General features: G+C 41.8%; 1 protein-coding gene across 2 annotated transcripts; it reads left to right on the top strand.

Annotated features, from left to right (window-relative positions):
* Nucleotides 1-1849: 1849 nt before the first annotated feature.
* On the top strand, nucleotides 1850-8019 carry CXCR1 (C-X-C motif chemokine receptor 1). 2 transcript variants are annotated; one of them, XR_004320093.1, is made up of 3 exons: nucleotides 1850-1924; nucleotides 3342-4878; nucleotides 7065-8019. XR_004320093.1 is itself a non-coding variant. In XM_032480221.1 (2 exons), the coding sequence occupies exon 2, from the start codon at nucleotides 3350-3352 to the stop codon at nucleotides 4418-4420; it is 1071 nt and encodes a 356-aa protein (XP_032336112.1). In that variant the 5' UTR covers nucleotides 1850-1924; nucleotides 3342-3349; the 3' UTR covers nucleotides 4421-8019. The 2 variants fall into 2 exon arrangements, 1 of the variants encoding a protein (XP_032336112.1); XM_032480221.1 differs by having other exon boundaries at nucleotides 3342-8019.
* The last annotated feature ends 4680 nt before the right edge of the window (nucleotides 8020-12699 follow it).

The raw sequence follows: 12699 nt of genomic DNA, 5'->3' as shown, positions 1-12699 counted from the left end.
CCCCCTTCTTCAGTGAAATGCTCTTTCTTACCACGGAGGGAAAGATTCTTTTCAACTCTTGTCCTCCAGATCATCTTCCCACTGGAGACCTAAGCTACCATCATTGCCACTCCCATGCTCATCCAGAAGGGGCTCCTTCTCTTTTACTCCTCAGGCTGGAGGGAGGATCAGACCCTCCCTTAATACCCGAGTGATTAGTTGAAATAAACTGAAATGCTGAACCAACTTGACTGAGGGCTTAGGAAAAAAGAGGGTCTTAGAGCTAGGTGTTAGATCCGGCCGCTCTTGCTTTGATCTTTCTCAATAGATCCTTTCCTTGCAAAGATTTCCGTGTCCAGTGGCTGCTGCCCCCTTGTGGCAAAGACTCTTTCAGCTTGCACTTGAGTGCATGTAGACTTTTGCAGTCCAGACCCCAGACAGTCTATTTTCTCCTGTGTTCCCCATTTTCTGCCCAGGAGCTACATTTTCCCTAGAAGATTAATAGGAGGAATGACTGTTCCCTACAGGGACTACCCCATCTTCAAGTCCATTCTAGTCTAGGCATCAGAGCACCTGTAAAGGCAAAGCTTGGGTAGCCCCAGGGCAATTGCTTCCTTATACTTCCTGCTATTACTTATAAATAATAAGAGAATCCAGGAGGACAGCATGACTTAGTTTAAAAAATATGCTTGCCAGTGGCAGAATGGTAGGCACAGTGCCAAGATAAATTTGGCATTTACAGAAGGGGCAGAGTTTACACTTGCACAGATTAGCACTAACTCTAATCAGTAGAAGACGGTTTGGAAAGGACAGACAGACCAGCCTGGCTGTATGGAAGTGAAACTTTCAGGCATATCTTCCTTATATAGACTCTATGACTGAAAGTGATGGACACTCTGAGTCACAGTGGGGATCCACGATGCAGGAATCAAAGGAGATGTGTCTAACTTCAGTTATTCTACAACCATTGAGTGAGCACTTCCTCGATTCCCTGGAAGAGGCTCTGAAGATGAATCAGAGAGGGTCTCCAGCAGCCCACTGTCTAGTGGGGCAGGCTGCAGTTGTAAACACATCATGACTGGACAATAGCCTTCATGTTGTCATGGAGAAGTGGTTACCAAAGGTAAAGCCAAGGGACAGACATCAGCTGCTGGGAGCAGCTAAGGCGGGTTCCCAGAGATGCTATCCTTCATTACTGAGAGCGGGGAGAATGACATTACCTCTACTCCTCCACTCACCAGCTGCCCCAGCTCCTGTGGTCTCCCTGTTGTCCACCCAGCCTCCAAGAATGACCCCCAGCCTCAGGGCCATTCTAATCAAGAATGGTTCATTGGCAGTGGTTGTTCAAAGGAGCAGCTGGCAGTGGAGGGGGATTAGTTCTCCTGCCAAATCTCCACCAACATCTCCACCTCAAAGAAGCTTAGAGTTTCAGTAAAAATTGTGTGCTTGCTGTCCAATCACAGCTCAAGGGCAATCTCCATCTCCTTCCCACTGAGTTTCCCTCTAGTACCTCCCAGTGGCAGACTCCCACAAGGCCTTCCTACAGGGGACTCCTTCTGAAGTCTCTACTGTACAAAGTCAAGTCCTTTCCCCTTTATTCATGTCAGGCAAGTTGGAAGCTTTCAAATGAAAATAAATGCAAGAAAAAGAAGAGAATAAAACTAGTCATCCACAGAGTGGAGAATTCAGATAATGGACCCTTAACTCCATCTTCATGCCTGGTTTCCCTGCTTGGACATATGGACCCTGGGAGTGTCTGATGCCCTGTGATCACTTGACTTAACCTGTTCTCCAAATGTAGTTGTGGGCAGGGCTCAGGGAGGTGGCATGCTGTAGTGTGGCTTCCCTAGTTCACTTTATTCATCAAGTTCCCTCTCAGAGTGAAGTCACTCTGGTCTCTGAGCTCCAGGTTCTTACAGTTGGATGCACATGACTGGTGACTAAGGTAGGAAGCCACCTCTGTTTGCCAGAATTGTCATTGGGGTAGGGTGACTTGCTTTGACTCTATTCTAGAAAATGCATCCATTTGTCTTGGACCTGTGATTTCTGCTCGGTTGGTTTCCTGCCTCCTCCCTTGTGATGGTATAGTAAAACCTGATCTCATCTATGGCTGTAGTTGGTGACAAGGAGGCCACAGCCTTCTTGCCTCCTCTCTTCATACCTCTCCTTTTTATGGGGAAGAGGATGACTTTCCCCAGTTGGATGTTTACTGCTTTGCTTTAAGACTTTGTCTGCTGTGAAAATGCATTACTGGCAGGGATAATGAAATACATGGATCTGAATGAACTCATAGGACCTCAGGCCTGGAAGCAACTCAGGGGTTATTTACTCCGTTTTTTTCAATTTACAGATGAGAAAATGGAAATCTGTAGAGGGAAAAGGACCAGCTCAAGGTCACACAGCTTATTAATGATAGAATCAGGATAGAATGAGGACTGTATACCAGCTACCCTTATTTTCAGTCTTGGTAACTTTTCTTAAGTTTTCAGATTGTTCTCTGAAGACCCTTGGGGGTTTTGGCAGAACCTCTTAGCAGCTGTCTGTGTAGAGAGAGCAACCCTTCCTTCTTCCCCAGTAGATGAACTTTTATCTCTTACATATTGGGCTTCTAGTAGGATTTTGCTTCAACCAATGCTTCACAGTTTAAAAAGATATTTGAAGACAGCTGGATGAGTCTGTGGATGTTTAGGGGTGATTTCAGGGACCCGGATGGGAACTTCTCTCAAATGCTAACACTTCCTTTAGACAGAGGAACAAAACATTTATTGCTCCTTTCGATAGAAGGCTTAAAGTACACTTGAATGCAACCCACTGCTGTCATTTCCTTCCCTCAGCAGATTTTAAGAAGGTCAAACAACAATCAGGAAGGACATAGGAGGGAAGATGACATAGAAAGAGATATCTGAGAGCAGATTTGCCTCCTTCCACTTTTCCTAATGCTGGCTTGCCCCGAATATGTAGGATCAAACTGGTCCTCCCATGTGAGTGCACAGACATGGCTGGGGATGCAGACGGTCAAAGAGAGCACAGAGGTAGTGTTTTAGGTAGAGTTGATGCCGTTACTGGGCTGACCAACAGCAGTTTTTTTTCCCTGTAATCCGTTTTTTTCCCTTTAATACATTTTTCCCCCTGTAGTCCATCTTTTCCCATACTCAGGGCAGACCTCAGAGTTACAGGAAGTTGACAGCATGGTGAAGCTGATCTCTAAAGAAGTTTGGGTTGCAGGTGAGGGAAGGGATCTTCGGTTGCCAAGGCAGCAGAGAAGCAAAAGATACCCCAGTAACTGTGCTCCCATCCATGATGAGAACGACTTGAATCTGAGTTATTAAACCATCTTTCTTTCCTTCTAATCTTTCAACTAGATCAAACCATGACTGTATTCGTGGCAGATTTTTCGAATTACACTGATTGGCAGTTTTATGAGTTTGAAAATATCACTGGCACGCCACCCACAGAAGAACATTATACTCCCTGTAAGATAGACACTGAGACACTCAACAAGTATGCCGTGGTTGTCATCTATGCTCTGGTCTTCCTGCTTAGCCTGCTGGGAAACTCCCTGGTGATGCTGGTCATCTTATATAGCCGGGTGGGCCGCTCTGTCACCGATGTCTACCTGCTGAACCTGGCCATGGCTGACCTGCTCTTTGCCTTGACCTTGCCTATCTGGGCCGCCTCCAAGGCAAAGGGCTGGATCTTTGGCACACCCTTGTGTAAGGCGGTCTCACTCCTGAAGGAAGTCAACTTCTACAGTGGTATTCTACTGCTGGCCTGCATCAGTGTGGACCGCTACCTGGCCATTGTCCATGCCACACGCACACTGACTCAGAAGCGGCACTGGGTCAAGTTCATATGCTTAGGCATCTGGACCCTGTCCTTGATCCTGGCCCTGCCCATCTTCCTCTTCCGTGAGGCCTATCGACCGCCCTTTTCGAGCCCAGTCTGCTATGAAGACTTGGGTGCCAATACAACAAAATGGCGGATGGTGATGCGGGCTCTTCCCCAGACCTTTGGCTTCCTCGTGCCCCTGCTGGTCATGCTGTTCTGCTACGGATTCACCCTGCGCACGCTGTTTGCAGCCCACATGGGGCAGAAGCACCGGGCCATGCGGGTCATCTTTGCTGTGGTGCTCGTCTTCCTGCTCTGCTGGCTGCCCTACCACCTGGTCCTGATCGCAGACACCCTCATGAGGATGCGGGTGATCTCAGAGACTTGTGAGCGTCGCAATGACATAGGCCGGGCCCTGGATGCCACTGAGATCCTGGGCTTCCTCCACAGCTGCCTCAATCCTCTCATCTATGTCTTCATTGGCCAGAAGTTTCGCCACGGACTCCTCAGGATCATGGCCATCCATGGCCTGATCAGCAAGGAGTTCTCGGTCAAGGACAGCAGGCCTTCCTTTGTTGGCTCTTCTTCAGGGAACACTTCTACCACCCTCTAAGACCCCCACACAGGGCTCTTCCCTTCCCTTCACCATCCATTCCAAGCCTTCATATCCTCTGACTGTTCACAGTCTGCATGTCAAGGCAGCCTGCCATTCTGGTTACAGGGAGTTGCTGAGGCCACATCCTTACCAGGCCCCCATTGTGTGCCTTGGCCCCACCTCTTACCATAATCATCATGTCAACTGCTAGAGCTTGGTCCATCCAACCATTGAGCCCACAGCCCTCTGTCTTCTGGCAGAGAGTCTTTGAAGACACTCATTTAAGTAACTATAAAAGTTTCCACCATTGGGAACCAGTGATGTCAAACATCATTAGTTGCTTCCCCAACTTTCTCTTTCCTTGCCTTCTAGCAAAGTCCCTTGAGAGAGGCTGAGAATGACAGACACTCACTTTCTAAGACTCTCTTCAGCCAGGAGTGGCCATATCATCTGGTTCTGACTACTGAGACTTAAAGGTAATAGTGTGCTGGTAAACCTTTCTTCTTGGGGGAAACATCCTGATTTGTAGTATTTGCCATGTTCTATGGTGTAAATAAATGCTCCCACCGTGGCCGATTTCAAGGGTGATCGTGTTTAGCAACCAGCTCAGGAAATTTAGAAAATGTAATAATCTGCTTTCACAAACAGGTACAAAGTGGCTCCAGTGCACCATTGCTTAAGAGGAAGTCTGCTGGGGCCAAGGGACGCCTAAGAAATATTCCTGTTTAAACACACACACACACACCTGGTTCTTGTCTTTGAATATAGTTATAAGATATGATGTGTGGAGCTGAGACAGCCACTTTTTTGACAATGAGGCAAAAAGTGTGCCCGATGTTTTTAGGCTGATGGAGCCAAAAGATAAAGAGAACCTGAGAAAAGAGTTCAGAAATAAACCTAAGCATAAATGGTTAAATGATTTTCAACAAGGATGCCAAGACTATTCAAATGGGGAAAGAATAGTCTTTCAACAAATTGTGCTGGAAAAATTCGATAGGCACATGCACAAGAAGGAAATTGGACCCTTACCTTACACCACATACAAAAATTAACTCAGAATGGGGTTGAGATTGGAGTCTGAGATGAAGTCTAGGGGGACCAGGGATGGGATGGCAGCTTGTGATAAGGTGGATGGTCAGAGAAGGATGAATGTCAGGAATAGGGAGAGATCCAGAAATAGAGAGAGGCTGAGGATGAGGTTGAGTGAGATTCAGGGAGGGTGGAGATAAGCTTGGGACCAGATATGGAGTAAAGCTTAGGAATGGGATGAATTTGGGGGTGAGCCTCAGGAAGGGGTGTTAGAAATGGAGTGAATGTCAGGAATGGATTAGTGGGTATAATAGTGGCCATTGCTATTTAGTCTAGTTAGTGGCTGGAGCAAAACAGTATCACTGGAAGGGTCACCATCTTCTTTGGATCTGTGTCTAAGATGCTCTTTCTGAGAGCAGGATGGAGATGCCTTGGCCTGTATACTTGAGACTCTACAAGCAGGTTAGTGAGGAAGGAGTTAAGGGCTCAAGCCCTAAGAGATACATTTGATTCAGGAGAGAAGACAGAAGAATGTGGAAAGAATCCAAAGAGGAAGGCTGGGAACTGGGCCTGGCAACCTCCATCCTCTCCCTCCCTCCCCTAATTCCCCTTCCACCTCTTCTACTGTGTAACTCAATGCTTATCTTCCTTTATCCTCTGCTGCCTCAAAGACAACTCCATCGGGGCTTCAGTAAGTAAATAAGGATACATACTGGGTCTGGGGAAATACAAATGACTAATACATGTCTGAAAAGAAGCTTGGCCTCACTAGTAACCTGCAAAGTGGGAACCCAACAGCAGTAAATAACTTGGAAGTATTTTAAACAAGGCAGGGATGTAGTCAGAATTCTCTTCAAACAATACACATTGTTCAGTTAGATTTTTAAATGGAGTGTGTAGTTCTCTGGGTATAGCTCAATGGTTTGGATTTCAGACCTGTAAAGATACCAGGATGTTGGTATTGAAATAACATGGTGTATGAAAATATCAAAAACTGGTGTTTCGTTCACTAGATAGGGTAGAGATTAGATATCTGGTCAAGGTCAGGGAGATGGCTCACCTCAGAGAGGAACTCAACGTTCAGGATGGGGCTGGGACCAGGGATGCGGCGCATCTTAAGAGAGGAGTGGGGCAAGGGTCAGAGATGGGAGTCAGGGATGGAATTGGGGTTAGGGATGGGGTAAACATCATGGACTGGATGGGGGACAGGGATTGCGATGTGAATGTGTGTTCTGCACAATGCTTGCTGATTTTAAATTTTGGAAATTTGTTTTGTAGGCTTGGTAAAAATATTCCAGCCCCCAAGTTATCATGTTGAATTATGTTATTTCCCCCTACACAGTTCCCCTTCTGGTCAACCACAGCCCCCTTACTATCTGTTGCCTCCTTATGTGGTGGCCCATTCTTACTGGTTCCAGCAAAAATATTAATTGATAATCTGTATTTTATTCTGTAGTGGTTTAAGACTGCCTCTTTCCCAGCAACTTGCATCTTAGAGTATTTTAGAGGCTGAAAGTCTTATAGATGCAGATGAAATAAAATGATAATTTCCGCTTTGGTCTAAGGGTCTTTCCAGAGATATCTTCCCATAGATGACCACTAATCAAGAATTATATTGTGGTTTTGGTTCCAGATCACTGCAGTAAAGTGAATATCGAGATAAAGCCAGTTGCTTGCATTTGTTTGGTTTCCCAGTGCATATAAAAAAAGTTTTATTCACTCTATACTGTAGTCTATCAGGTATGCAATAGCACTATGTCTAAAAAATGTACATACCCTAATTAAAAATACTTTATTGGTGAAAATTGCTAACCACTATCTGAACCTTCAGTGAATCATAATCTTTTTGCAACAGTGACATCAAAGGTCACTAGTGAGCAAATGCTGTTGGAAAAATGGTTCTGATAGACTTGCTTGAGGTAAGGGTTGCCACAAAACTTCAACCTTTGTAAAAAAAAAACAAAACCCAATATCTGCAAGTTTCAATGAAGAGAAGTACAATAGAGCAAGGAGGCATGACTGTATAGCATTTTGCTGTTTCTACACAGAGGTTAGAGGGACCAAAGTTCTCTGGGTTTGACCCAGAAAGCCACAAGTGACTAACAGCTGGGCTCTCACAGTGACTGCTATTATCCATCCTGCTAGTCTGTTTTTAAACTCAAGATTCTTCATCTGGAGGTCGTCAGCTTCAAGAAGTGGAATAGAAGGACGTGGAGCTCACTCTTTTCCACAAGTACATCAGAAATACATCTACATGTGGAACAATTCTCACAGACTATCTACTGAACTTGGGCAGAGGATCTTGTCCAATTGAAATTACAAGGAGAATATCATGAAACTGGATAAACAGCAAGGTCCTACTGTACAGCACAGGGAACTATATTCAATACTTTGTAATAGCCTATAATGAAAAAGAATATGAAAAAGAATATATATATATTACCGAATCCCTACACTGTATACCAGAAGTTAACACAACATTGTAAACCAACTATAATTCAATCAAAAAAATCCTTCTTCCAACCCTGAGGGTAGAAATGAATTAAAGAATGAAACAAATAAAAATAAGCAGAATATGTTAGTGCAAACTTTTTAAGATTAGTTTTCCTTTTTTATCAAAGTATTTCCCCCTACATTATTTAAAAAAGCAAAAAAAAAAAAAAAAAAAAAGAAAAAAAGAAAAGCAAAACAGCTTTATAAAGCTTATAATGAAAACCAGCAGCAGTCCCCCTTCCTGCTTCCCCCCAGGTAAAGACAACAGCTTTCAACACTCATAGCTGTTTCATTCAACAACGGTCTACATATTTCTAAATATCATCTTTATTCTGCTAGCTCTCGAGATTTTTTTCTGAGTTTTAGGTATCATCTTTTGACTTCCTATTTTGGCTTCTGTGGATTTAGCACTCTCTCCTGCTTCCACCCCCCAGTCCAAGCAAACACAAACACTGCCTCCCCCATTCTCCCAGGACATGAATACCACACTTTTTTTGTTAAATCAACATTCAGTGTTTAAGTTAAAATGACTACATAAAAAAATAACTCACAGTTGGGTAAAATGTTTACATTTCCCTTTTTTGTACAAATTTTGTTTTCCCTGGAATTAACGATAGTAATTTTTCCATGTACTTTTCATTACATCAGTACCATATGTCAAGGTAATAAACATCAGATAATCTGTATCTATATTCTTCTTTCCTGGAGACCTTTCTCCTTGAGCCCTTCATATCCCTGCTCCAATCTGAACGATTATTCTTCAGGCCTGCTCCTTTTTTTTTCTAAATTGCTTTAACTACATTTACAGATAAATTTTAGAATCTGATTGCTAATTTCTACAAAATATTTTGCTGGAATTTTGATCTGGATTATGTTGAATCTATAGGTCAATTTGGAGAAAATGAACATCTTAACAATATTGAGTCTTCCAATCCATGAGCATGGCATCATTCTCCAATTATTTAGATCTTTTCTAATTTGTCTTGACAATGTTTCACAGTTTTTAGTACATAGATTTTGTACACATTTTGTTAAATTTATCCCTCAGTGTTTTATGGTTATTCAAATGTTACTATAAATGGTATTTAATTTTTAAAAGTTTTTTCTTTCTAGTATGTAGAAATATAACTGAGTTATGTATATTGACCTTGTATTCTGGTATCTTAGTAAATTCACTTATTAGTTCTGGTAGTTTTATTTTTAAAGATTCTTTTGGATTTTATATGTACACAATCAGATCACCTGAGAATAAAGATAGTTTTATTTCTTCCTTTTATGCCTTTTATTTATTTTTCTCCAGTACAATGCTTAATAGAAGTTGTAAGAGTAGACATCTTTGCCCTGTTCACAATCTTAGGGATAAAGCATTCAGTCTTTCTCTACTAAATATGATGTTAGCCAAAGATTTTTCATGGAGGCCCTTTATCAGGGTGAGGATATTCTTTTCATGAGTGGGTGTTAAAATTTCCTCTTTCATTAAGGGCATGGCCTCTGGAGCCAGACTACTGCTACTTAGGGGCTTTGAGACTAGGGGCAATTCGTTTAACCTTCCTCTACCTGCTTGTAAAATGTGGATAATGATGTTATTCAGCTAATTTCTATGAAGATTAAATTAAATGATTACACACACACACACCCCATTTAGAAGAATGCTTATGATACCATAAATATAGCTATAGAAATGTTAGCTATCATACTTTTGGTTTACTCCCTTATTTTTCTGAGAAAGGATATAAAGTAGATAACCTTTTAGACACTTTGAATTTCCAAAAAAGTCTTTGTTCTACTCTTGCATGTGATTGGTATTTTGGCCAAGTATTGTATTGCAGGTCAGAATTCATTTTCCCTTGGAATTTTGCAGATTTTTCTTAATTTCTTTTAGCTTCTACAGTCACTGTTGACACTTCTAATGCTATTCTGATTCTTGATCTGTTGTATGTGACTGAATTTTCTCTTAGGAACTTTTAGAATATTCTTTTTATCCTTGTAGTATTAGAACACATGATTATGTGCCACATTAGGGGTTCTTTTCTCATTCATTTTGCTCAGTACCTGGTGAATCCTCTTAATCTGGAAACTCAGGTTCTGTGAAATTTTCTTGTATTATTTCTTTGATACTTTTTTCCTTTTACTTTTCCTTCTCCTTTTTGACTCCTTTTATTTGGCTGTTAAATCCCCCAATTGACTCTCTAATATTTTTTGTCACTTTTAATTTGTTTTTCAGTATCTTCATCTTTCCAGTTTCCATGAAATTATCCTTAACTTTATCTCTCAACCTTTGAATTAGGACTTAAAATTTCTGCTTTCATATTTTAAATTTCTAATAGGCTTTTTTGTTCTCTAATTTTTCCTTTTATGGCACCTCTTTCTTGCCTCATGGATGTAATATTTCCTCTTATCTTTCTGAGGCTGTTATGATTTTTGTGAAGATTTCTTTAGCTCCTTTAATTGTCTCTGTGTCTTTTTTTTTGATCTGATAACACAGTTACCACTTGACATCTACCTTCTGATTTCTATTAAGAAAATCTCTTATCTTTTATTTTCCCTCACATCCTCTTTGTTCTTGTACCTTGTGGGAGTATCCCTTTAAAAAAATCCCTTAAATGTAATTTTTAGTGGATTTTTGAAAGGGAGCAGCCATAAAAACATTCCTCCAATCCTCTATTTTTGATATAAAAATTTCCTGAATTTAGAAAACATAGTTATTTTGAAGTCACATTCAGATTGTTTTATTATCTTTGGTTCCTCAAGTGTGAATTCTCCTATTTGCTATATTGGCTGAGTGTTGATTGTAGTGGCTGTTAGTTCTTATAATATTTGATTGTGAGCTAATCTATTAAAGAGCATTTTTTCCCCGTGGATGTCTTGTATGTATCCTGGATACTGAAGACATCTACACAGGGGCAGTGTCATGGTTGTTCTTGATGGAGCCTTACTGGGTTACATGATTCATAGCATTTTCTGTTATTGTTATTTCTTGGTCCTAGGTTTCCATACCATTCCAAAGGGCAGATTTGGGTCCTCATCATTTTCTTCCCAGGACTTGTAAGTCTGGATGTCCCTCGGGTGGCCCTATTTCCTCCCCAGCCTAGGACAGGCTGCTCACTTTGAGGTCATGTCTCAGAGCTGGCAAGTGTTTTTCTATCCCCAGGTAAGGGTGAGCCAGCTCTTCCCTGATTCCTGGCTTTCTGCAAGGAATCCAGTTCCAGTTCCACACTGTGTATGGGGTCTGTAGATAACAATGGTGTTATCATTCTCATCCTTAAGATGCATGATCAGTTCTAGTATCCTTCTGGGTCCCTGTGGCTTCAACTCTTACTTCCTGATAAGTCTGTGCATTTCTAAATTCCCTTTTCATGTTTGGCCCTTAGAGACCACCCATGCCCCTTTGCTTTTAATCTCACAGATTTATTTAAAAATTAAGAAGTATATGTTATTTAACATTTCAAAGCAGGGTATGTGTGTGTGTGTATTGTTTCTTCCCATGCCTCTTCAGACCACCATCATAACCAGATAACAGTAAAAATTCAAATAGCATATAAAATCAAAACAATTTCTCTTCCTGTTCTTTATTTCCTTTCCTCAAAGGTAAGCATTGTTAAAACTCTCTCCCAGTGAATTTTAATATCAAACTGAAGGACGCATTGGCCAAATTTCTAGTTAACTCACAGTGTGTCTGTGTATGCTGCATCCACATGCTTGTGTTTGTGCATGCGTATGTGTGTGTTGGATGTGAATGACCGTGCGTTATCCCAAGATTATCACCTCCTTCTTTCGGCCAGGTTCAAATCAGCAGGATGGGAGAAGTAAGATACAGAAGGTAAGTGAGGAGGTGTCTCTGAAGAAATCCAGTCACTTCCGACATGGGAAGAAATTGTATTGCCCAACAGAAACCTATGAAGTCACATCCGTACTTCTCTTGGTTCCCATGTTGTAAACAAGACTGTCTTCCTGAAAAAGCTGGCTTTGCTCCAACTGTGAGACTGTTGAAGGTGGAGGGAGACTAAGCAAGTAAGGTCTAAGGGGCACAGAGGGCAGGGCTCTCCACTTTGCTGACGTCCTTGTGCTGATGATATGTATCTGATGATACTCAGCATGCCACTGTCTGCTGTGCCCATTGGCCAAGGTGTTATAGAAAACATGTTAATAAGTAAGAATCAAATATCCAGTTAGCTGATTATGTATCAAATGTCTATTATGCACCCAATTTTGTGCTAGATCCTTAAAAGAAGGGCAGGTACTATAGAAATGAAACTTAGGAGACAAGAAAAACCTGTGAATGGAGGATATATGAGGAGTACATGAAATTTCCTGTAGTTTAAAAGTGATCAGAACAAAGAGAACTTTCTGGGGGTCCTAGTGCACCACAAGCTGAATCTGAAGATTTGGGGAAATGTTTCTAATTAAAGAGAAAGAAAAGAAAGACTTAGTAGCTGCATGACCTTGAACGTTCTTTTAAACTTTCTGAATCTCAGTTCCCTCTTCTGTGAAATGAGGTTGGAGTAGGTCAGTTCCTTTCCAGTTCTAAAAGAAGATATTCTAAATCGAAGAATCTATACGTCTACAGGTGTGAACTTGATATGAAACTTCTACGTTTGCACAGATCATGATCATTAGTAATTAGGTGCCTCATAGAAGACCACTTCTTACTACGTGCTTTCTGGGCAGATGCTGACCAGGTCTAACATGAAAAGTTCTAGAAAGGCCTCGCTTCTTCCCCTCCTCCTCTCATTCCTCCCTTCCCCCCACCTCCCCTTCCAACATCTTCTTCCTTC

The sequence above is a fragment of the Camelus ferus genome, chromosome 5 (genome assembly GCF_009834535.1).
Source record: "Camelus ferus isolate YT-003-E chromosome 5, BCGSAC_Cfer_1.0, whole genome shotgun sequence".
NCBI lineage: Eukaryota > Metazoa > Chordata > Mammalia > Artiodactyla > Camelidae > Camelus > Camelus ferus.
This window is presented reverse-complemented; position numbering and strand designations above follow the sequence as displayed.